The sequence below is a fragment of the Mytilus californianus genome, unplaced genomic scaffold (genome assembly GCF_021869535.1).
Source record: "Mytilus californianus isolate M0D057914Y unplaced genomic scaffold, xbMytCali1.0.p SCAF_3, whole genome shotgun sequence".
Classification (NCBI taxonomy): domain Eukaryota; kingdom Metazoa; phylum Mollusca; class Bivalvia; order Mytilida; family Mytilidae; genus Mytilus; species Mytilus californianus.
Window position 1 is genome coordinate 52,472,340 of NW_026262679.1, and position 26,842 is coordinate 52,499,181.

The window sequence follows — 26,842 nt, forward strand, 5'->3', positions numbered from 1 at the left end:
GTTAGTTGCTATTTGCTTTCATTGTACCTTTTATAATTTATTGACTCTTGTATTACCTTAACCTGGTTATAAAAAGAAGTCGGAATTTCATATTTTCCTAATTTAGATTTCTGATTCATGTATAAATATCTGGTCGGCGACCACGTCATTCAGATAACGAATGGATTGTTAGTGTCCTGTAAGTATGTTTTTTTTAATTTATTTTTAAAGTTACTTTATTGGTTGAAAACAAAACTTTACGACAAAAGAGATGATTTCAGTTTCCCAATTGTGAACTTTACATTTCTATGTAGCAACATTCCAGCAGCGCCTGCATACGGAGTATATGTCTCCCAGTTGATACGATATTCCAGGGCTTGTATTTCCTATCATGATTTCCTTGATAGAGGGTTTCTGCTCACAAGGAAGCTATTAAACCAAGAGTTCGAAGTGGTGAAGTTGAAATCATCCCTTCATCAATTTTACAGACGCCATCACGAGTTGGTTGACCGTTATGGAATATCCGTTTCACAGATGATAGCGGATATTTTCCAAATGTCGTAACTACAATTTCGTCCCCTTTTCCCCGAATGTGACCTACCGATTTAGACTTATTACCGGGTTTGTACTTACATGTGCAACATGACGGGTACCACATGTCGAGCAGGATCTGCTTACCCTTCCGGAACATCTGAGATTACCCCCAGTGTTTGGTGGGGTTCGTGTTGCTCAGTCTTTTGTTTTCTATGTTGTGTTTTGTGCACAATTGTTTGTCTGTCTGTCTTTTTCTTTTTTAGCCATGGGTTTGTCAGTTTGTTTTCGACTTATGAGTTTCAATGTCCCTTTGGTTTCTTTCGCTTCTCTTTTATGATAGATTTAACTGCTCATTTTAAAAATATATCTATTGTTTTAACATGACTGACTGTAGCTGACTGCTCACAAAACTTAGAGCGGTAAGACGTAATTTAATTAATGGGATCAAAAACAAATATATAAAAAGTATGTGCTGATCGTTTGCATAATACGAATATAAAAACTAAACAAATAGCAAAAGCAATACAATTGACGTTTACATGTATTTGTTGTAAAATTAACTGTAATACTAGTTATAGCAATTTCATAAATGCAATGCAGTTTTGATAGCAGGAAAGGTTTTGAATCAATAATATCTTTATAATTTATATCAAGATCTTACGTATTAATAGAAATTTTATTAGAGGTTATACGCGTCTTTGGGCATTACTGAATAACATATTTTCCTTTGCTTATCAATATATTTGAGGGATAATTGGTCTATTGGTAACAACAAACAAGAAAAAAACACTTTTGTATTCTGTTCGCAACTATATTTTGTCACTATGTTGGCATGGTTGGTATCAGTATATAATAGATTTTGGCAGAGAATCAAATGGACTAAAACATATATGCAATAAATACATTTATCTAAAGATGTATTGATGTAGATAATGAATAAAATGTGACATATAAATAACACTTGTATCCATAATGTATCATTTGAAATTAGATTAAACATCCGAAAACAAACATAACAACAACAACACAAAGAAACTAAAAATAGAGACATATTGAAACGGTTATCCGATGTGTGTGAGGAACAAGACGGGTGACAGATTTGTAGCTTTATTTATATTGACAAAAATTTTATACATGTATCTTTTGATTTTAAATTTAATAATAACTGTTACTTTTTGGGTCTGCATCATCATTTTGTATTTGTTGCTTTTTATTTTTATTGTACCTTTTACGATTTTTTTACTTTTATATTACCTTTACCTGGTTATAAAAAGAAGTCGGAATTTTATATTTTCCTAATTTAGATTTCTGATTCATGTTTAGATATCTGGTCGGCAACCACGTCATTCAGATAACGAATAGATTGTTATAGTCCTGTAAGTTTGTCTTTTTTATTTATTTTTAAACTTACTTTATGATAAATTTAACTGCTCCTTCTAGAAATATTTCTGTTGTTTTAACATGACTGACTGTAGCTGACTGCTGACAAAAACTTTGAGCGATAAGACGCAAATTAATTGATTGGATCAAAAACAAATATATAAAAGAAATGTTATATAAGTATGTGCTGATCGTTTGCATAAAACGAATATAAAACTAAACAAATAACAAAAGCAATACGAAATGACGTTAGTGTATTTATTGTTATGTATGAGGTATTAAACTGTAATAATAGCAATCAAATAAATGCAGTGCAGTTTGGATAGCTGGAAAACTTTTGAATCAATGATGTCTTTATAATTGACAATAAGACCTTTTTGTATGAATAGAAACTTTATTGGAGGTTATACGCTTCTTTGGGCATGACTGAATAACATATTTTCATTTGCTTATAAATATATTTGAGGGATTATTGTCTGTTGTTAACTACAAACAAGAAATAAACACTTGTTTTCTGTTTGCAACTGTATTTTGTCTCTATGTTGGCATGGTTGGCAGCAGTATATAATAGATTTTGGCGAATAATCAAATGAACTATAAACTATATGCAATAAATACATTTATCTATCGATGTATTGATATAGATAATGAATAAAATTTGAAATTGAGATATACATAATACTTGTGTCAATAACGTATCACTTGAAAATAGATTACACATCTGAAAAACAAACATAACAATAACAATTTAAAGAAACTAAAAATAGAGACATATTGAAACGGTTATCCGCTGTGTGTTAGTAACAAGACGAGTGACGCATTTGGAGCATGATCTGCTTACCCTTCCGGAGCACATGATATCACACCCGGTTTTTTGTGGGGTTCGTGTTGCTCAGTCTTTAGTTTTCTATGTTGTGTTAGACTGTATTATATTGCATTTTCGTTTAACATAAACATGCATTTTTGAATCTTCTGATTAGATTCTGGCCTCACGCATCACTGAAAAACATATATTGTCGAAATGCGCATCTGGTGCAGAAAAATTGATACCGTTATTGTTATTACACAATGTCACGATATGAGAATAACGCTTCGATCACTTGGTCCTAGCTAGTCGACAAACAGAAAGGAAATTTACATATTTCAATTTAGGTTTCTGATTAGTAAATAAGTCAATCAGAAATTCAAGATGAAGAACTGGTGGTAGGATTCGAGGATTCGTTCATACTTTGATGATTTTGAAAGCTCGTGCTTGCTGTTTTATTAAAAAAAAGTTGCAGAACTTGTAGTTCATTGGTGTAGTAACAGTGTGCCCATCTATATACATATCTTCTAACAAAATGCAGGTTTTCATAAATTTAAATGACATTAAAAGTGTGAGCAATCATAAAGTGAATAGATTCAAAAGTATACCGGTTAAATCAATAAAAGCCTAAAGACTACTTTGACTTCTATACACGCTTTTACACTTATGTAAGTTAATTTCATTTATATTCTAAATTGCACAAATTCTAAATTAATTTGTATGAGGCTTTGTATTTTATTTGACATGTTTGATAATGACTGATAAATGATCTGCACACAAACGTTAAATCGTTTTATCGACAATCTTTCAAGTAGTAAGTAAAACACATCCCATCCAATGCCAGTAAGATGCATATATATATATATATATATATATATATATATATATATATATATATGTATGTCTGCCTATGTGTAGTGACAACTGTAAATTATACCTTGTCCATCGGATTTCTTATGATTAAGAAATGCCAGGCTTTAGAATATTTATAAAGTGCCTAGAAAATCAACCTAACAATGTTAGAGTAGATTTGATTCTTTACTTCCTCCCCAAGCGGGGCTGGAACCTGTACTTTTCACTTCATACTTCTACGGCAACACCATATATATATATATATTTCCAGCGATTCTGTTTTTCAACAGATCAAGATTAAAGGGTGAGGAATGAGAGCTCAGATCACTGGTTTAACGTAACCACGGGAACATGTGCATGACCCAATACAGCAAACTCGTCAGTGGTTGTCGGTTGTAACACATTTAAAATATTTTTATTATTTGGAGAGTTGATGATAGATCTTTGATTGTATCTGTGAAACTCATTTACAATTATTAGAGAGCTTGATATAATATAAATCGTTATCTACTGTAACAAAGTGGCTGTAAATAATCATAAAATGTTTTTCATTGATAAACCTTTCATAACAAGATATAACATACATAAGTAAAATGTAGATAATTCACAAAATCATATTTGCACAGCAACTTCCTACATTTCCGATAAAGAAGATACAAATTTGAATGATTTGATAAATTTATGACAAAGAAATTAAGCTGACAAAATGACCTTAAGTATGAACACCATGCTATTTTACGAAATTCGTAAATAAAATATAAATATACACATTTGGACATATACTTTTAGAGTAGAAGAATGGATCAATCCCAGCAGAATTATTTACGGATTGTGGCAGTTGTTTACGGACCAGGTGTAAATGCAGTTCGTTCTTACTTCGACAGATGCTTTCCACCTAATTTGCTAAACATTCAGCTTTCAAACGTGTTAAGAAAAGGACTTGAAGCTCTGAAACAAAAGAAAGTTCTGAGTAACGCTCAGTGGAATATCTTATTTCCAGCAAATGGTATGTCGGTTTTAATTGATTTCTTTGGAAGTAGTTCTAGAAAGACATTTTTAAAAATAATAAGAATAAGGAAACAATATTGTATGGTATGATTCCCAATGAGACAACTATCCATAAAAACTAAAGGACAAAGATTTGAACAATTACAGGTCACCTTTGATTAAAACACATACCATATAATGAGCTATGAAAGGCCACGGGGTGACAGAATGTGAAACAATGGAAAAGAAAAAAACCCATTTTCTTAATAAATTTTCACAAAAACAAGGAAAACAATACGGACAGACAGCAACCAATGAAGAACACTGGATTACAGGTTCCTGGTTTTTGACTCAGACTTATAGATCAATCAATCAAAAAACAAGATTTGGTGTTTCAAGCACTGTTGTGTACAGACTCAGAACTTAACTAATCAAAATGCTGGATTTGGTATTTGGAGCTAAAATTTTGTACTCCGAGTACTGAGTAAAATTTTATAACCGAGAGCCCAGTATATTTTACTCAGAATTGTTGCTCAGTCCTAAATTTTCTGTAAAGGGTTTTGTAGAATGTTGTTTGCTTTTTCTTGTCGGTTTTTTTTTCCTATTGTGTAATGGTATTGTCTTTTTTCTTCGACATAAAGGATTGTTGATTGTTCAATTGGTGTATTCTGTTTCTTTGGTAAAGTTCAAAAATATAATTGTTAATTGTTTTTATTGGCTTTTATGATTTATTTGGCTTCATTACACAATAGCTTCATTATACCAAACTGCTTCATGTCCATCATGACTTGAAACTATAATGAAGTATTTTGAGGGAAATGGTTTCCCAAAGGAATATGACGAAAGGATGATTGTGCCGCTTTTTTTACCTTATCAAGATGTACATTCTACACAAGATGCGCATTTCAGCAAATAATACCCCTTTAATGATGATCGGGGTCAAATTATTTGAAAATCCAAAACTTCATACAAACGCGTAAACGCTGATAAAACCAAAAATGGACGACACAACAAACAGACTAAGTCCTAAATCGGTAACAGTAGTTATCATCTGGGTAATTATCGTGACCATTATATCACAGGTTTCCAGGAGTATAAAAATATCCAAGTATCGTAAACTTCATGAGAGCTTAAACTGTAACTATTAGGATTACCTTGGTAATTAATTTGATCTTCTTCATTTCTTTATTTTTGCAGGCAGTGCTTGTTCAGCTACGTTTGATCTTGCGCTAATGACGCTTTTGCTACGACATTTTCATATCAAGAAGGAACCCAAGGATGGATACGACAGGCTTCCAGGGGAAGAAGATCAAACGCCTGCTGCTGATTTGGCTAGGATAAAGTGTTATAGAAATGCCATAGCGCATTCAAAGGATGGAACAATTGATGATGAAAGTTTTAAAGATGTGTGGAAACAGTTATACGATGTAAGTTATTTTTTATTGTTGGCAAATTATACTATATTTTTATTTTCTAATATGTGTTTCTCGTTACCTAAAAAATGCTATTTATCAAAGGATCAGATGATCATGCTGAAGAAAACAATCTCGTTTTAATATATATATAATCTGTCAATTGAAAAGGTTAGGAGTGCGTACTCAACGTTTAGAGAGTCTAGTTTAACAAACGTATATCACGAATAACTACAAATTATAAACTTTGTGCTTCAATTCATAGGTAGTAGACAGATTAGGCAGTGCTGTTTTAAAACAACAATGCGAATTATTAGGAATGGCAGATTTGAACATGGCATATAAGTCTCAATGTGAAGAACTTTCTAGAAATATTACAACATTGAAAGAACATGTAGCAGCGCTTGATTCTCAGCAAGACCAACTGGCTGGTGATTCGATGCAACAAAAAACAATTTCAAAAGAAAATAAGAACATGATTAAAGAAATCATAGACGATATTAAAATGCAGGAACAGGCGACCCGTATTCTGGAGGAACGTATGAAAATTCAACTGGACGACATTTCAAAACGCCTTAATTCAAAGCAAAGTACTATTCCTCGTAATGTGGAAGGTACGTGTTTCACCTCTTTTAATTTGGAATAGATATTAATATTTATTTTAGATGAAAAAATGTTTACTGCATAGACTATTTCAGGACAAACTCGGGATTCCTGTTCAAAAATTGTAAATAGAAAATTTCAGGTCAATACAAGTATCCATTGTAAAAATTGACTTTTGGACTTTTTTGGCTTTATCAGCTTTTCAACGTTTCTATTAGGTTTTTTTTTACTTTGGAATATTTTGACATCGAGCATCACTGAAGAGAAAATAATGAGGATCGGGATGGGGTTTACAGAATAGAGAATAACGGCCAAAAAAAATAATTAATACAGAGGAAAAAATAGCAAAAAATGTAAAGAATGGAGAATAATTGGGTAAAAAGGAACAATGAATAACATGTTAACAATATACTGATTACAGAAATGAAAGAAGTACAGAAATCATCTACTTAAAGAAAAAAATAATATTAAATTCATTTTCATGAGAATTTTACAAAATATGCGTTATTTTTAAAGATAAAGAAAAATGCCCTTAAAATCTAAAGAATACAAAATTAAGGACCCCCCCGTCCAGACCCTCATAAATTGTCTAAATGCGCATCATGTGCAGTAGAATTGATACAGTTAATGTTATTATGCAATGCATTCTCCTTATGGAAATACAACTTAGATTGAACCAATATTGGAAAATATAATTCTGATAAATATTTCTATATTGATACTATTTCAGCAAAAATAGTGCGCCAGATAAAAACTTGGATAGAAGACGAACAGAGTTATGTTATTATTGAAGCTGCAGTTGATGCATTTGATCTTCTTAAGACGCATTCTTCCTTAACAGTTGCAGGAAACGCAGGTAGCGGAAAAACTGCTTTCATAAGACATTTAGCACTACGTTTTATGTCACAAGGCTATGAAATAGTTCCAGTTATAGAGCCAAAAACAATTGTAGACTACTATGACGAAACCATAAAGCAAGTTTTTATTCTGGATGATGCATGTGGGGTGCATACAATAGATGGGAGGAAACGCATGTCTTGGTTGGATTATGGTCAGATAATCCAAACTTGTTTGTTGCAATCTGGCTCTCTGCTGTTAGTTTCAGTAAGGCTTTCTATACTCAACAGCGAACTTTTTGAGGATCTGAAAGTTTTGTCACAAAACGTGATTAATTTAAAAGATAAAAAGTACGCACTGTCCTATATAAACAGACAAGACATCTTTCAATCATATTTCAAGAGGGATCATAAAAAACTCGGTATAACTGACAAATCTTTACTAATGCACGATTCATTTCCTTTGCTATGTCGATTGTCTTGTCGTTCATTTCTAACAGTGGCAGACAACAAAGTCACTTTGCTCACAAAATCATACAACGACATTAAAGATTTAGATTTTTTTTTTCAAACTCCTATTCAAGTAATTGAGAGCGAAGTGAAAGCCATGAGAATTGATTCACCAATTAGTTATTGTCTTCTAGTACTTTGCTTACTTTTTAACGGTAAATTGCCAAAGCTGGATCTTTCCTTCTCAAACAGACATAAAAATCTATTTGAAGATTGTTATAGTGTATGTGGATTGAATAAAGGGACTCCCATCAAAGATCTCACTGATATAGCTAAAAATTTGACAGATGTATATCTAAAAGAAGTTGATGGTACACTTGTATTCATACATGACATTATCATGGATATTGTGTCAGTTTGCTTTGGGGAGCAATCCCCAGATATCATTCTCAAATATGCTGACATAGAGGTCATAATTAACAGAGTGCTATTGAAAAATATAAATACTGAAACAACTGGGTATAAAGTTTTAATCCCAGAATATTATCACGTCGATTTTTTTCATAGACTTTATAAAGAAATTGGAAAAGGAAATGCTTGGCAGATTTTCAATCACTGCCAGTTAGAAATTCAATGGGTTCAAAAATCATTGACAAACTATTTTGAAACAAAAAGTGATGATGAATTGCGGTATATATTTTTTCAAGTTGAAGACAAACAAAGGGACCATTATCAGAAACTCAATTTGAAACTTATGGACATGTGGGCCCAAGCGCTAGATACAAAACCGGTTAAATTAGAATGTCATACATTACTTGAATTGATTGTAAACAATGCATTCCATTGGCTCCTTGGAAAAGGTCTTTTTAGAATAATAACGTTGTTAGAGAGAAGGGTATGTGGCGAAGTATACAAGGAATTGAAAGCTGACAGCTTGTGCACATTTATCGCTATTTTAGGAGGAAACCTTAAAATCTATTCTTGGATATTGAATATTAAAGATGTTGGTAAACTATGGCAAAATTTGAAGAATATAATGTTCAGAAATAAACAGTTAAAGGGCGATTTTCAATGGGCATTGATGACAGGTCAAACAGATATCGTGGGGTATCTTATTAGCAAAGAATTATGTCCAACCTGCATTAACGAATCGATAACACCTTATGACATGCTTAAAATAATCGCAAAACTATTCAGATTTTCGGTTTATAAAGTAAGAATAATATTGTTCTTGAGTAAACTGGTGGTAAAACTATCAAAACTAATTCGGAAATACGGACGGATTAACTATAATCTTGAAAATTTACTGTTTTACTCAGAATTAGCATGCACTTTGTTCTATACTGAAGACGAAAGTTTTAATCATTTGATATTGAAGAAGTTTAAATCTGAGATCGAACCGATAGTCGTAAAACTATATAAGCACAGAGTAGAGTTTCGGTGTTCTCGGTTTCCACTACCAGGAAATATTTTTGATGATGTGTTTGGTCGTTTGGAAGCCGAAAGAACATACCTAGCATTAGCGGCAATACATGGACATGAATCTGTTACAAACTTGTTATTACTTAAAGGTGCAAATCCAAATAAAATAATTCTCCCATCGAACAATGTTGCAAAACTATGCACAACATTGCCAATAGTTCACGCAGCAATGTATGGAAAATTAGAAATTGTAAAAAATTTGCTTCAGTATGGTGCTCAAATTGAATCAACAGGTCCTAAAGGTTGTACATTACTAATGCTAGCATCTAGTTATGGGCATTATAACGTAGCACAATTCTTATTAGATAAACACATTGCAATAGATGTTAAAAACAGTTGTCATAACACTGCGTTGTTGTATGCATCGAAAAAAGGACACGCAAGTATTGTACAACTGCTTTTGGAACATGGAGCTATCGTAAATACTGTATGTCATAGATCATCAACACCATTGATTGAAGCTGCAAGTGGTGGCTACTTTGAAACTACCGAGAAGTTACTGCATTACAACGCATCTGTTAATGCTTGCGATAACAAAGCAATGAACGCATTAATAAAAGCATCCATGAATGGACATTTTGAAATTGTAAAACTACTTGTAACTTACCAAGCCGTTGTAAATCTTCAAACAGACGACAACGAAACAGCGTTGACACTTGCTGCTAAAAATGGTCATTTGAACGTTGTGTCTTTTCTCATGAGTTATTCATACCAGTGTGTAAATGATCATTATACATCCAAGGAGGGGAAAGTATCCGCTTTTGAAAATGAAAACCGTGTCAATTTTTCGCAGTTGCCGTTTTTTATGTCACATCTGTTTCAAATTACCAATGAAAGTAATGAAGTTAATCTAGCATTCTTAAATGCTTATCGAAATAAACACATGAGTGTCTTGAAATTACTTATTGAAAATGGTGCTGATGTACAAATGAAATATAGTGAATCGTTGACATTATTAAATGAAGCAGCGTCCAAAGGGGAATATGAAATCGTCAATTTACTTCTAGTAAATGGAGCATCAGTACAAAAAAGAGGAAATTTTGGAGTTTCACCTCTGTTGTCAGCTTCGTCTGAAGACCACACTGACATCATCAAACTTCTGTTAAAACATGGCTCCGATAAAAACTCAAAAACAGATATGCTTCCCATTTCCCTTACACTTTTAGAGGCCATCTATTGGATTCAAGACAATTGCAATAAATCTAATTTCCAAAATCTAACTGCATTTAATGATCACAGTGCTACTGCATTGATCTATGCAGCACGAAATGAAACTTCCGAATCATTAGAGGTATTATTACAAGATAAAAATATTAACATCAATTCTCAGACATTCATGGGAAGAACTGCTTTAATGGTTGCTTGTGGTAAACAGAGCGAGGATATTGTAGATTTACTACTAAAAAACAAGGCAGACGTGAACATTGTGTCTAAATTAGGAGCAACTAGTCTTGATATTGCTTCAGTTCAAAATTGGGGAAATGAAAATATAATTAATTCTTTGTTAAGAAATGGAGCTCTTCATTCTCGAGACTTGAATTCATTTTCAAAAAGTCATGTGCATGCTGTATATTCACGTAACGACCTGGACGAACTATGGTTATTTATACGAATCATTGTTTTACTTTTCCTGACAAAGTATATACCCGTATGCCAGTAGGCAAAATAATTGGGAAACACACATTTATATGAATTAACACCTTTTGAACGTGTTTTGAACAAATATTTACCGCCAGATATACTAGAAATAGATATATCAATGATTGAGGTTTGACATGTACCACTGGATAAAAAAAACATAAGAACAGGCTGATGACAAATGTTATGAGACCATTCTAGGGGTTGTATTTTAAGAGCACAAACATGTTTTGGCAGTGTCTCCGTAAATGACATATTTTGTGGACATTAAATGTTAAACAATCTAAATTTCATAAAAATACGTATTGGGTAAAAAGCATAAACACTCTTTCCACATCACCTAACGCTCTCAAAAAGAGTGGTTTAATTCAAAATTATAAATGTATACAGAGCTTAATGGACAAATGACTATATTAGTAAAATAGATATTCATGATATTTATAATTGCAGTTTGATTAAAATAAAATTTGCTGGTTTCAAGAGGAAATCTGCAATTCAGTTATGTTTAGGAGTAACAAATAATCATTTTTTTTTCCTTTAAAAAATGATCAATCAAAAGTTCAATTTTCTAAATGAATTTACTGATATTGTATTAAAGCAAATAATATCACTTCTATCGCTCATCGCGTATTTTGGGGGTGGGGGAGTCAGGGGAGTCATAGGGTGCGCTCGTACAAACTTTTGAAAGAAAAGTATCAAACGTTTGAAAGCATTTAATCAAGAATGGCTAAAACCGTGTACGGTCAAATTTTGTCTGAAGGAGTTTTAAACTTTGTTTTGGAACAATTCCATAATTTATGAACTGCAAAATAAACCAAATTCATCATTAAGGAATTTTTTATGTCCTTCATAAAACGGCTTAAAATACACGGAAATGTGGCTGAAAATCAACTTATATTTATTTTTTATTCATTCACATATTTGTATAAATATATCAAGAAATACAAAGGTTCGTCTTTAGTGTAAACCATTTGTAATTATATTTTTCTTATATGAATGAACATCATTTGATTTGTAAAGATATGTTAGAGATGATTCTAATAGTTAAGAATGAAAAATAATCATCTTTGATTGAATACATGCATGCTACCCTTCTACAGCAACCTCCACTAATAGTTTAAGACGAAAGTCGTTTACCGATGTTCAGATCTAGTAAATAGATTAAGAAGAGACAACAACCATACATTCGGTTAAGATTTACTGGTCTTGTAACAATTACAGTTTTGTATACCCCCACCGCAGCGGAGGGGGCATTGAGTGTTACCCTTGTCCGTTCGTACATCCGTACGTCCCGAAATTGGTTTCTGTTCTCTATCTTTAACCTCAAACAAATGTTCTGAAACTTATGCACAATGATTATTACCACAAAACACAGATCAAGTTTGAATTTGGGTTGCGTCACTTTTACCATTCTAGAGTTATGTCCCTTTACAAATGGAAATTTGCTGAATTTTTCGATTCCGTTCTCTAACTAAAGTTTGTCTCAATCAAATGTTATGAAACTTATACACAATGCTTATTACCACAAAACTCAGATAAAGTTTGAATTTGGGCGGCGTCACTTTTATCGTTCTTGAGTTATATCCCTTTATAACGTTATATGCAACTGGGGTCATCATCTGTGTCCCATGGACACATTCTCCATTTATTTTCGTGATATTTTATTGGGACGAGCACTAGTTACCGTCACTTCATGGTAGAAAATTCAACTTGATCTGGACACGTATGTCATATTTAGTCATTAACCAGCAAGAGGGGAAATTGTATTTAAACGAACAAAAATCATCGTCATTACATCTATAACATCGGCAGTTATTCGTCCTTCTCGAAATCAGAATATAACATGAATTTATGAATAAAAATCAAGAAATAACCCTATATTGAGGAGGCGCATCTAGTTTTATTTAGAAGTTTACAATCTTTTGTAATTAAAAATGTGTATTCTAAAGCCAGCTTAGATATTGTATTATCTGAAAACTGTTCTTCATCTCCATAGTAATGTTATGAAATCAAGACCCTACAAGAGTATCTATCCACGACAGGTTACAACACCATAAAATTCGGTATTTCCTTGTTTTAATCGGATCAAACATCCATATTTTTTTAACAAATGAAATAAAAATATGTGTCCGAAGATAAAAGCAGAATGCGGTATTGAAGAAACGTGTAATAACTCCAGTATGCTTTGAATTATACACTCCAACTCGTAGATCGGTTAGTATACTTTAATCGTTTACAGTTCGTAACTTTCCCAGCTCTTTTAAGGAATAGTCTGATATTTTGTATGGGACTTAATAATGTTGCGTTTTACAGTGGACGCGATTAATATCCACCGGACAGTCATTCATTGATAATACTTTGCATTTTTTATACCTACTGAGCATTAAACTTTTCGTAAATATCTAATAATATGAAACCGAGTAGGGTGTGTGTTTTGCACGACATTGCGTACTTTAATCGTTTACAGTTCGTAACTTTCCCAGCTCTTTTAAGGAATAGTCTGATATTTTGTATGGGACTTAATAATGTTGCGTTTTACAGTGGACGCGATTAATATCCACCGGACAGTCATTCATTGATAATACTTTGCATTTTTTATACCTACTGAGCATTAAACTTTTCGTAAATATCTAATAATATGAAACCGAGAAGGGTGTGTGTTTTGCACGACATTGCGTACAACTTTGTTTGGGACACTTTGCCATACTTGGAAGATAGTTCAATATAGAACGGGAAAATAAAAATTGTAATTTATGTAAACTAGACATTGGGGATGAATTTCATTACATTATAAATTGTTCTCATTTTATGGAAAAGAGAAATCTATGAATAAAAAAAAATAGATAGAAGGCATAATTTTATACTCTTTACTGAAATTATATCTTCTACAAACTTAACAGATCTCATGAATTTATGTAAGTTTATAAGAATTATAAACAAGCGAGTATGTCCTCCTGAATAAATTGAAATTGTTTCTTGCTGTTGTATATTAATGTGATGTTATACATGTCTCTGTCTTTTATGTACTTGTGTATTTGGTGATAAGAATAAAGTTGAATATATAAAGTTGTAACTATACTCTACAATACTTTTTATTCGATTGCTTGCGTTGGCCTATCATAGCACAGCTGTTGACTATCAAAAGAGAAAAGTAATTTCATTTGAAATACTCTTTGGTGTCTTCCGCCTCTCTTTACAAACTGACAAAAATAGAGTAATAAATTCAATAATCATAATGTGTCGATACTATATATCGATAGTTGAACTATAATCAAGATGTTGCATTGCATTTATAAACATTATTTAAAAGATTTTTTTCTTGTAATTTATTAAAGAAACATTTCAAACAGAAGCAAATCAAAACAATGACAGAAAACTGACGGATCCGATAACCAATTTTTTTTTTGTAATTCATTCAGTAAATAATTGAGACAAAACATAATTTCTTCTTGTACAATTATTTTATTTGAATATTTTGAAGATAGAAAAAAATAGCTCTATTATTTTTTGTTCTATTTTATTACGATCGCTTTACATTCATGTGTTTATATAATAATTACTTAATAATACACAACGGGTTTAAGGCTTATAATATTTGTTATTAAATGAATACTATTAAAATTACGCCAATAATATTCTTATGTGAAATGCAGCAACCGATATTAAGTGAAGGAAGGTATTATTTCTTATCTGCAGGTTAAGTCCGTTGATCTTGGAAACTAACTGCGAGCATTCTTTATTACTATGTAATTTGTTTGTCTTTTTGCGTTTTGGGATATCTACGTATACTAGACCGTTATTGAATATCGGCTTCACAGATGACGACGGATATGTTACAATTGTCGTAACCACTATCCCTTCCTCTTTTTCCACAAATGTGACCTACCGAGTTAAACTCATCACCGGGTTTGTACTTACATGGGCAACAAGACGAGTGCCACGTGTGGATCAGGATGTGCTTACCCTTCAGAAGTACTACCTGGGAATTCTCCCAGCTTTTGTTGGGGTTCGTGTTGCTCAGTCTTTAGTTTTCTATGTTGTGTTTTATTTTTCGATTTTTACCATGGCGTTGTCACTTTATTTTTGACTTGTGAGTTTGAATGTCCCCTTGGTAGTTTTCGCCACTCTTTTATTCAATTGTTCAGTGCTTTTCCTGTAAGGTTTTATTGGTTTTTTTACGCTTTGTTAATCTCATGTTTGAAATTAAAAAGGGGGAAGGTGGAGAGGGAAATTCCAGTGTACCACCGACACATCATCCATTTGCCTGTTTCAGAAACTTCGTACGTAGTAATCTTATGTCACATCTTGAAGTAATATTTCAAAACCTTCATTATGTTTATCTCAATGTTTTTATCTTGGTGTAAAATGTTCCGTCCGTTAATAAGTCTATTTTGTGTAGCGTGCGCATATCGTTTTCAGTGGTCTGAATAGAAATAAGAAGATATGTGGTATGAGTGCCAATGAGACAACTGTGTAGCGTGCGCATATCGTTTTCAGTGGTCTGAATAGAAATAAGAAGATATGTGGTATGGGTGCCAATGAGACAACTCTCCATCCAAGTCACAATGTGTAAAAAGTAAACAATTATAGGTCAAAGTACGTCCTTCAACGAAGCCTTGGCTCACTCCGAACAGGAATCTATAAAGGGTCCCAAAATGACTAGTGTAAAACAATCTAAACAGGAAAACCAACGGTCTAATCCATATATAAAAAGAGAAACTAGAAACACTTATGCACCACATCAACAAACGACAACCACTGAACAACAGGCTCCTGACTTAGGACAGGTACATAAAAATGCAGCGGGTTTATATAAACGTTTTAACAGGCGCAAACCTTCACCCTAAACTGAAACAGTAGTGTAACATTAAAACATAAAAAGACACACTATAAAATATCAATTGAAATGACTTAACTCGATCAAAAATACATATAAACAAAAACAAGCAAACATACACTGAAGGAATAAATTTGATCTATAACACAATATAAATACAATATTAATAAAAGAAGATGTAAAACAATGTCAGAAAGACAACTATAACCTGGGACAAAATGGCGTCAAATAAAATAACGTACACAGGTGAATTTAAATATGATAATTTTTAATAAATAAATTTGGTGTATTTACTGTCTTCCAATTGGTTAAAAGTATTACCTATATTTTCAATGTTGTCAATTTTTATGGCGACACGCCCACTCTGACGTTGTGTATTCATACGCCAACATGTGTGTACATTGTTATTCTTAATATAAATAATATAAAAAGCTCTTTGAGCCTTATTTTTGATAGAAATTTACCTATAATGAATGACAATAATTTATTTTGAATTTATTGAACCATAAAATTAATTTTTGACTCTTCACATTTTACATAATCCGCTTCGCGGATTATTCAATGTGAAGAGTCAAAAATTAATTTTATGGTTCAATAAATTCAAAATAAATAATAGCCATTCATTAAATGTTTACTTTCTCTTAAACCTCGCGAAAAATATAGCATGGATGGATGCGTTCCAGTATAGTATGTATTGAAAATCGAAATTTTCGTATGTTTGAACATAACAATGACATCTTCGTCCAATTAGAGAACAGATCAGCGACAACTCCCACGCTGTTACTATAGTGTATCATCATTATGGTCGAAGGTTATGAATTCGAAACTATATCGACTAGTACTGTGTCGGGGATAATATAAATCATTGTTCCTGATCATGCACAGACATTACTAACTTAGGCTTTAAATTTGGCAATATAACAGACCACACCAACTGCCATCACATTTTGACTTCTCCGATAAATAAGACTGGCGTACAAAATAAAAACAACCGACATCGAATATTACTAGGTCCAGATAGCCTCACGTAGTACAAGCACAAAACATTTGCTGGGTCAAACCAGTTTAACGTGCACTTAAACCTCCCTTTCATCCATTTATATCGTGTCGTACAAGTAAAATACACAGTAACTAATTTAAACTAAGAAATAAAACAAGGAACATAATTTGGAAAGCAGATTATTAAAATCTGCTCGCTACTACATAAAATAAAAAGGTTTCCATAACTGTTGGAAGAATACTGCCGCTCAAGAAAACACTAATATAAGAACAACACTCCAACCAGTTTCATGAAAACTGAAATTCAGTATTTGTGATAGGCCAGTAAGTTTTTAAAATCGTTAGAACATCGCAAAGAGAGAACCATTTCAAAGGAATGTATTAGTATATCACGCTGGTAGGCTTTGCTGTTGACAGATGTAAGAACTTTTCAGAGTTTACATATATAATGTCATTGATTAAGAAAGTTCTATTCGCGATATTACAATGGAAGTATGGGTGAGAAATACAGTCTGTTAATTTTTTACGAGAAACCCTTACTGTTTACACCATATTCTTTTATAGACAAAATATTGATAAAGACCTTTTTTTAATTAACAATATATATGTGGTACATATGTATCAGTTACACTATAAAGGTGACTTTTTGTAAAAGCAACCAAACAAATTCAGTGCAAATATGAAAATAAGAAGATACGGTATGATTGCCAATGAGGCAACTCTTCACCAGAGACCGGACAAATAACATAGAAGTTAACAACTATAGGTCACCATACCGACTTCAACAATGAGCAAAACACATACCGCATAGTAAACTATAATAAAAGGCCCCGAAATGAATAATGTAAAACAATTCATAAACAAGAAAACTAACGGCCTGACGGTACGCTCATAAAAGTCGGTTTTATCAAAACTCATTATAGTAGCCCAAACAAGCTAGTCCAGGTATCTAATATATCCTGGGACTTAATATGAATATATATTAGATCAAAATTATAACCATGGAGAGACATATATTGTATCCAAATGTCTCTGGTGAAACATATCTTCTACTTCTCTTCTACTTCTACTATATACAATGCAGTGACAACCTTCAACAAATTGAAGATCATGTCACAGGTTTGTCTTTTTTTGTGGCAGTTCTTTGTTGATCTTAGGTATTACATCTTTTCTATGTACTATTTTATATAGCATTACCAATCGTGAATATTTACTTCTGTCAGAGAGGCTGTGCCATTCAATGTAATTTAACATGTTACCAATGCTTGAGGTGATTCTGTATTTGTTGGTTACAAAACGGGCAACCCTTCTTTGAACTTTTTCAATGCTATGTCTTGTTGTAAGCTAGGGTCCCAAACAGAGCACGCATATGGCCTTACTAGGGACTTGTATGCCTGCTCTTTACATGATTGATGTTGAGCTAATATTCAGGTTCCTCCTTAGAAATCATAGAGTGCTATTAGCTTTCTTGCATATATTGTTTATGTCTTCATCTCATTTAAGGTTATAGCTGATAGCTACCCCAAGATATTTTGCTGTTGTAACGTGTTCTTACGATTATTGTGCAATGTGCAGTAAAATTTGATTGTTTTTTTTTTATAAATTATGGTGACTGAAATAACATTACATTAATCTGAGTGTAACGCCAATTTTCATTGTGTTTCCCATGATGCCAATATGTTAAGATCCTTGTGTAACAGTGTAATGTAGATTTAATTGTCATATAAACTATAGTGCCATCTGCAAAAAAACTCACAGTAGATGTAAGACCGGTTGGAATATCGTTTATGCAGTACAAGAAAAGACTTACCCCTGACTTATTTGTTACACAATCAGATTTTTCCCCTTCAAAACTACTGCTTGTTTGATGCCATATTAATTCCCCCTGTATCCTGCTATGGTGAAGTCTGTTAATGAGAAGTGAATCTGAAACTTTATGGAACGCTTTTGAAAAATTCTTGACCAAAATATCTGTTTGTTTACCATTTTCAATGTCATGGGGACAATCGTTAACTTTGTTATCCGGGGAGGGAGGATTTTTTGCAGATTGATTGACAACATATTTGTTACGTTTGGAGGACGTGTTTTTCAACAAACAATCGGCATTCCCATGAGAACCAACTGTTCTCCTCTTCTTGCCGACTTATTCCTTTATTCATATGAGGCTGACTTCATACAGGGACTTCTTAGGAAGAAAGAAAAGAAGTTAGCAGTATCCTTTAACTTCACATTCCGCTATATAGATGATGTTCTCTCACTAAATAATTCAAATTTGGTGAATATGTTAAACGCATCAACAGATAAAATTAAGTCAGTCGGCCTCATATCTTGACTTACATCTAGAAATTGACAATGATGTTCGGTTGAAAACAAAACTTTATGACAAAAGAGATGATTTCAGCTTCCCAATTGTGAACTTTCCATTTCTATGTAGCAACATTCCAGCAGCGCCTGCATACGCAGTATATATCTCCCAGTTGATACGAAACTGCGAGTCTTATATTTCCAATCGAGTGTTGGTAGACGAAATTTACGATTGACATACTTGGGTAGGCCTGCTACGAATGACTCCGACAACAAAGGTAGGCGTGTTATACACCATTGTGTAGATAAATCAATTTAGATTTATGGCATAACAAGTTTTAGTGGGATTGACAACCGAGAAATCAAAATATTAAGGTATATATAAAAAAAAATTCTGAGACAAGTGCCTTCGGTGAAGAATGATCAAGAATAATTATATAAAGTCTGAAGTTATTTAAAATTTTCAGAAAATAGTTATATAGATGTTATTTCAATGAAATATCCAGGCAGAAAACCTGCAAGGTCTTAGGAATTGAAAACGTATCGATATAGTGTGAAAGGAATACCGGATATTCATGGCTATTTCATACCCAATAAAGCAATTAGAACTCTTCAAGGGGAAAGAACTCGTGCTATCTCGCGGGATTTCCGAAGAGAAGCACAAGACCGTCACAAGTAAGCAAAAATAATATTACGTATTTAATTTTAAACTCAGGGCTGCTATCATCTGTTCGAACACACAGGAAAACATTTTGTTATGATTTGTAACATCTTCAATTCACATCATTCGATAAGGCAAAGGACCATATTTCTACACGATAAATGAAACGGACCGAAAGTCACAGGACAGAAAGTAAACAAAAATATAACATTTGAGAAACACATTCTTCTTAGGAAGTTCCATAGGTAATGAGAAGAGGTGGCAACTTCCATAGTGAACATTATGAAAGTGTTGATGATTATAGATGTTAATTTGTTTGTTTCAATAATTAATATGTGTAATATATATTTTTTATGCCAATTATGGAGATAATTTTGGTCTTTAAAATACTGGTCTACCTAGGCTAGACTTAAAAATATTTCTGTTTGCCCAAACCCTACCCACCAGTCTCAGGTGTGGGTAGGTAGGGAAATTTTTTTTTTTTACTTTTAGAGAAAAATAGGGGGAAAATTTATTTTACCTTGTAAACAACTTTTAAAATGAAAGACTATTATAGAGTTTTGTATAAATTGTCAGACACATATATGCCAGGATCTATAATTTTGTACTATAAAGATCTTTTCTATTATCCGTTTTTTTTCAGCATTCATCCTCAATGCTCACACTTTTTTCTGAATGTTAACATTGTAAATACAGACAAACATTTTAAATGAGTTTATACTCAGTACTACGAGAGAAAAATATTTCCCTGAAATAAGAAAAGAGATCACTGATAAAATCACACCAACAAAATGGAACTGCAATAGTACAATTGCTTATAGACTGCAAACAAATGAAAATAGTGAATACATGTATCATAAGTGACATATATATACCGACACAGAGTCTGTCATATAACAATTGTAAGAAATGTAAAGAAGCTCTGGACAAATATTAAAAGCTATGAAAATGAAATTAAATAATTAATAAAAAGGTCCCTGTAAATATGCCATGCATGATACTTTTATTGTTTTATATTTATATGTGCTGTACATATGTTGGAAACAACTTTTTTGTTTTATTCTTTAAAATTTTAAAGTTAAGGAAAAACTCCATATATTTGGAGGGTCTCCTAATTTGAGGAGGCTCATACTAAGAAGAAGAATGGAAGAAGTTTATTTAAATACAAAATTCAAATACAAAACACTTGAACAAAACACTGTTGACAGAACTTCTGTCAGAATAACATCATTTTAATCAAATTTTAATGCAGAATCAAATTCCTGAACAACTTGGATTGGTTCCTCAAAATCGGGCTCAAACAAGTGTCCCGATCGGTCAGAGACAGTCACACAAATTTCATCAGTTTTCCGTAGCATGAAATCGTCATCATACACTTTATCAAACACCTTAGCGTTTTCAAAACGATAGAATTTGTTGGAAACTACGGGTTTTGATTTTAATCCAACCTTTATTTGTACTAGACGGTAACATGTTGTTTTTCATCCGTATCAATTGGAGGCTTTAATACATAACACAAATTGTCCTGTGATAAAGCGCGGTCAGATCGGATCAGGTTATTCTATGCAACAAACTCAAGACGGATACGGATACGACAAAACTCTGCAAAAAAAAAAAACATCACGAATTTTGAATAAAAGAAGATTTTGACTCTGGTGCTTTTTTATGGGTCGGTCGGGTTAGGGCAAACCAACCTATTCTTTTTTATGACCCTACTCCTGATATCTCGGCCCATAACAAACTTGGACTATAACTTTTTTTTTCTTTTTCTTTTTGTTGAGCACTCAGCCACAGGTATTGTTGACACCCATGATGAGAATGATATTGTACAATTTTTTCATGTTATTTTATAGAACTATTTGGCATGATTTGGTGAGATCAAAGAAATCTCTGGTTTTTTTTTAATTTTACTCCAATTCTATTTTTAGAAATATGTATGATAAATGTTTGCTTCGGCTTGCCTTTATAAAAACATTGTATCTTTTTGATGTGACCATTTAGATATTACTTTTCAATTGGTGAATCAATTAATAAAGAATTACAGATTAATGAAATTGTTAACATTTAGCCATTCACTGTCAATCAAATTTCTCTTTGTTTGTATACCAATTATGAACACCAAGGATTAAACACAATACAAACACACACACACACCAATCATTAAAAGTACAAACGAGAAAATAACAATAATATTTCAAATAGAAGTTAACATGGTTAATTATCCTCATTAAAAAAATATAAAATTCAAACTTATATTTCACTTAAACTGTATCTCATATAAACACATACATTTTGTAGTTTACATGATGGATCTAAGTTTATTTTAATACATTTCTTATATATTTTTTTCAAAAATATTATTATCTCATAAATTGGTATAGAATTTTTTATAAATTAAGTAAATTTTAAAAAAGTCTGAAAAAACAGTTAACACAATCTACTACTCGTAGTCCGAGTTTGTTCAATTTATTTCTTCGTATGAATAATGGTAGGGCGAGTTTGTTATAGTCCGAGTTTGTGATAGTCCGAGTTATCCAGCAGCGGGTATACCAACATGCTTTCCAATCTCAGTACTTAATTTATTTTATATAAAAAAAAGACTAATTTGGTTCAATATTAAGAGATCAATATTCTGACCAGTAGTAGTGAACATTCATAAAAATACCATTGCTGTCAAATATCTAAGTAAATAATGAGGTTTCCCATTAAATAAATCCCCAATTCATTGCAAACAATTTTAAAGCAATATCTTACAAACAAATAATATAATTGCCTCAGACTTAAATTTCCCCTAATTGTCCCTAGTGTGATTTGATTGGCCTATATTGATCCAATGTGTCACATGGTTTGTTGCTATTAGAAAATGAAGGTAAACAAGCGGGGTCAGCTGCTTCAGTTTGTTACAACATCGTACATTCAGTGATTGAGAAACAATTATGTGTAACTAAGCTTGACAATACACGGTAATAAAAAAACAAAGCTGAGTCTACAGAAAAATAAAACAAAAAATGTCCTTAAGTGACCAGAGTACCCTCATTACGGGATAATTATATTGGTAGGACAAAAAAGTCACAATGATAAGTTTAAATTTCAAGTTTACTGTTACATTCATTTTGGTATTTGAAAGGAACTTGTTGAAATGATTTCTTGATTTTATAATGGATTAATTGTGCCTTTGAGTTGCAGGTAATTGTCAGTAGGGCATTTTTATAAAACAAGTAACTTTTCAACAGTTCAATACAGTACACTTTTGACGGATGTGACTTTGTATCCTTAGGCCAGACTTTTTTTATTATCTGTATAAATAGCTTCCGGAATTTTTCTCTTAGAATGTCCAGAAAACAATATAGCGACTTCCGCCAGGGAATCATAGTTTTACATAAAACTTGAAACCAGATCTGTCGATAGAAGTTGATGCTCCTTGAAATTCATTAAATGTTAACGAGATGACATAATTGGTACCATGTGGTCCACAGAATTGGCGGACATGAATGTTAGCATCAGCCGCATTCAAACAAATGATGCCGAAGTGAAACCAGACATGCTTGTCAGTGTTTTAGGGGGTTTTTGGGGTTGTATTTTTCCTTTTTTGTGGGATCCTTTTATATATTGTCAAGGATATTAGTCTCATATAAATCATGATTTTTATACCCCCCCCCCCCCCCCTCCCGTAGCGGTGGGGGCATTAAGTTTTACCCTTGTCCATCTGTACGTACGTACGTCCTAAAATTAGTTTCTGTTCTCTAACTTGAGTTTGCATTAACCAAATGTTAGGAAACTTAAACACAATGCCTATTACCACAAAACACAGATCAAGTTTGAATTTTGGTGGCGTCACTTTAACTGTTCTAGAGTTATGCCCCTTTATAAATGGAAAAATTGCAAAATTTTTAGTTTCCGTTCTCTTACTTAAGTATGCCTCTACCGAATGTTATGAAACTTATACACAATGCTTATTACCACAAAACACAGATCAAGTTTGAATTTTGGTGGCGTAACTTCAACCGTTCTAGAGTTATGCCCCTTTATAAATGGAAAAATTGCAAAATTTTTAGTTTCCGTTCTCTAACTTAAGTATGCCTCAACCGAATGTTATGAAACTAATACACAATGCTTATTACCACAAAACACAGATCAAGTTTGAATTTTGGTGGCGTAACTTTAACTGTTCTAGAGTTATGTCCCTTTATAAATGGAAAAATTGCAAAATTTTTAGTTTCCGTTCTCTAACTTAAGTTTGCCTCAACCAAATGTTATGAAACTTATACACAATGCTTATTACCACAAAACACAGATCAAGACTGAATTTTGGTGGCGTCACTTAAACCGTTCTAGAGTTATGCTCCTTTATAAATGGAAAAATTGCAAAATTTTTATTTTCTTCTAAATATCAAGTAATTTTTAAAATTGGAGTTATCTTCCTTTATCCATGATTATAGTTGAATCAACTACAATCAATGCTTTATACAATGCAATGTTTAATTTTGACTTCCACTGATAAAACACAGATCAAGTTGAATTTGGGAAGTGTCACTTTAAACCAGTATTGAGTTATGCCCCTTTATAAATCGAAAGATTGCAAAATTTTTAGTTTCCATTCTGTAACTTAAGTTTGCCCCAACCAAACATTATGAAACCTATACACAATATTCATTACCACAAAACTCATTATGAAACCTATACACAATATTCATTACCACAAAACTAAGATCAAGTACAGATTTTTTGTATCCTTTTTCTAACTTTAGTTTGCCTCAACCAAATGTTATTAAACTTATACACAATGCTTATTACTACATAATACAGATTAAGTACGAAATTTGGTGGCAACACTTTTACCATTCTTGAGTTATGTCCCTTTATAAACATAAAATTGCTGAATTTTTCGTTTCCGTTCTCTAACTTTAGTTTGATTTGATTTGATTTTTTGGTGTTTTAACGCCACTTTTAAGCACCGCTTTTGGGCTATTTCGTGGCGGCCAGTTTTTATTGGTTGAGGAAGCCGGAGTGCCCAGAGAAAACCACTGACCTATGATAGGAAAACTGACAATCCTAGTCAATTAAGATTGGAGTCGAGTGCACCCGCACGAGCGGGGTTCAAACTCACAACCTCAGTGTTGACTGGCTAGTGATTACAGTAGTAACTACTTAGACCACTCGGCCACCAAGGCCCACCTAACTTTAGTTTGTCTCAACCAAATGATATAAAACTTATACACAACCTTTCTAGAGTTATGCATGTTTACAAATAGAAAAATTGCTGAATTTTTAGTTTCTGTTCTCTACTTAAGATAGCCTCAACCAAATGTTATGAGACTTACACACAATGCTTATTACCACAAAACTCGGATCAAGTTCAAATTTGGGTAGCGTCACTTTTACCGTTCTTCAGTTATGTCCCTTTATAACTATATGATATGCAAGCGGGGGCATCATCTGTGTCCACATGTGGACACTTTCCACATTTATTTATACAAACTTATAAAACATTCATCACTGTATTTAATAAACTTTGTATATTTTAATGTGGTGTTATTGTTGTTTTCTTCATTCATAGAATTATAATGACTTACTTATTTTATTAACTGTGTTTGCCTATGGCTAAAGTAAGTCCAGTAATCAATTGTTTGTCAGTCAGCCAATCGTTCCCAAGAATATTATACCCCCACATCTGTTCATTCGTTCTTCGGCCCGTCCATCCCTCCAACATTTCAGATGCATATAACTCCACTCCTTATATCAAGGATTCAGCTCATATTTGGTTTTGATTCCCCTACCGTACGGCTACGTTGGCATTAAGTTTTACCCTTGTCAGTCCATATGTCTGAAAGTCCCTAAATCAGTTTCCATTCTCTAACTTAAGTGTGTCTTATAAACAGTAAAAATGTTTATATGAGACCTATACACAATGCTTATATATACCACCAAACACAAATCTGACGTTGATATTGTTTAATAGATATAAGAAGATGTGGTATGAGTGCCAATGAGACAACTCTCCATCCAAGTCAAAATTTATAAAAGTAAACCATTATAGGTCACAGTACTGTCTTCAACACGGAGCCTTGGCTCACACCGAACAGTAAGCTATAAGGGGCCCCAAAAATTACTAGTGTAAAACCATTCAAACAGGAAAAACCAACGGTCTAATCTATATAAAAAACAAGAAACGAGAAACACTTATGAACCACATCAACAAACGACAACTACTGAACATCAGATTCCTGACTTTTTTTATTATCTTTTTACTGAGGAAATTTGTCAATATTGTTTACAAATAGAAAAATTGCTGAATTTTTAGTTTCTGTTCTCTACTTAAGATAGCCTCAACCAAATGTTATGAGACTTACACACAATGCTTATTACCACAAAACTCGGATCAAGTTCAAATTTGGGTAGCGTCACTTTTACCGTTCTTCAGTTATGTCCCTTTATAACTATATGATATGCAAGCGGGGGCATCATCTGTGTCCACATGTGGACACTTTCCACATTTATTTATACAAACTTATAAAACATTCATCACTGTATTTAATAAACTTTGTATATTTTAATGTGGTGTTATTGTTGTTTTCTTCATTCATAGAATTATAATGACTTACTTATTTTATTAACTGTGTTTGCCTATGGCTAAAGTAAGTCCAGTAATCAATTGTTTGTCAGTCAGCCAATCGTTCCCAAGAATATTATACCCCCACATCTGTTCATTCGTTCTTCGGCCCGTCCATCCCTCCAACATTTCAGATGCATATAACTCCACTCCTTATATCAAGGATTCAGCTCATATTTGGTTTTGATTCCCCTACCGTACGGCTACGTTGGCATTAAGTTTTACCCTTGTCAGTCCATATGTCTGAAAGTCCCTAAATCAGTTTCCATTCTCTAACTTAAGTGTGTCTTATAAACAGTAAAAATGTTTATATGAGACCTATACACAATGCTTATATATACCACCAAACACAAATCTGACGTTGATATTGTTTAATAGATATAAGAAGATGTGGTATGAGTGCCAATGAGACAACTCTCCATCCAAGTCAAAATTTATAAAAGTAAACCATTATAGGTCACAGTACTGTCTTC

The 26,842-nt window shown here is 32.7% G+C and overlaps 2 protein-coding genes across 2 annotated transcripts in view; both read left to right on the forward strand.

Annotated features, from left to right (window-relative positions):
• Window positions 1–4,346: 4,346 nt before the first annotated feature.
• Window positions 4,347–11,604, forward strand: LOC127734835 (uncharacterized). Its single transcript, XM_052244864.1, has 4 exons — window positions 4,347–4,556; window positions 5,735–5,964; window positions 6,215–6,563; window positions 7,283–11,604. The coding sequence occupies exons 1-4, from the start codon at window positions 4,349–4,351 to the stop codon at window positions 10,978–10,980; spliced, it is 4,485 nt and encodes a 1,494-aa protein (XP_052100824.1). The 5' UTR covers window positions 4,347–4,348; the 3' UTR covers window positions 10,981–11,604.
• An 8,133-nt stretch (window positions 11,605–19,737) lies between these two features.
• Window positions 19,738–26,842, forward strand: part of LOC127734834 (TP53-binding protein 1-like) — a 53,950-nt gene continuing 46,845 nt past the window's right edge. Inside the window, exon 1 of the mRNA XM_052244863.1 lies at window positions 19,738–19,773. The gene's annotated coding sequence lies outside the window, so the exon portion shown is untranslated. The remainder of the gene's footprint in view (window positions 19,774–26,842) is intronic.

What these genes read in the sequence shown, in the direction of transcription:
- LOC127734835 (XM_052244864.1), top strand. Translation starts at nt 4,349, where the DNA reads ATGGATCAATCCCAGCAGAATTATTTACGGATTGTGGCAGTTGTTTAC. An exon ending in TATCTTATTTCCAGCAAATG is followed by an intron (nt 4,557 to 5,734) that starts GTATGTCGGTTT and finishes TTATTTTTGCAG; the next exon opens with GCAGTGCTTGTTCAGCTACG. An exon ending in TATTCCTCGTAATGTGGAAG is followed by an intron (nt 6,564 to 7,282) that starts GTACGTGTTTCA and finishes ATACTATTTCAG; the next exon opens with CAAAAATAGTGCGCCAGATA.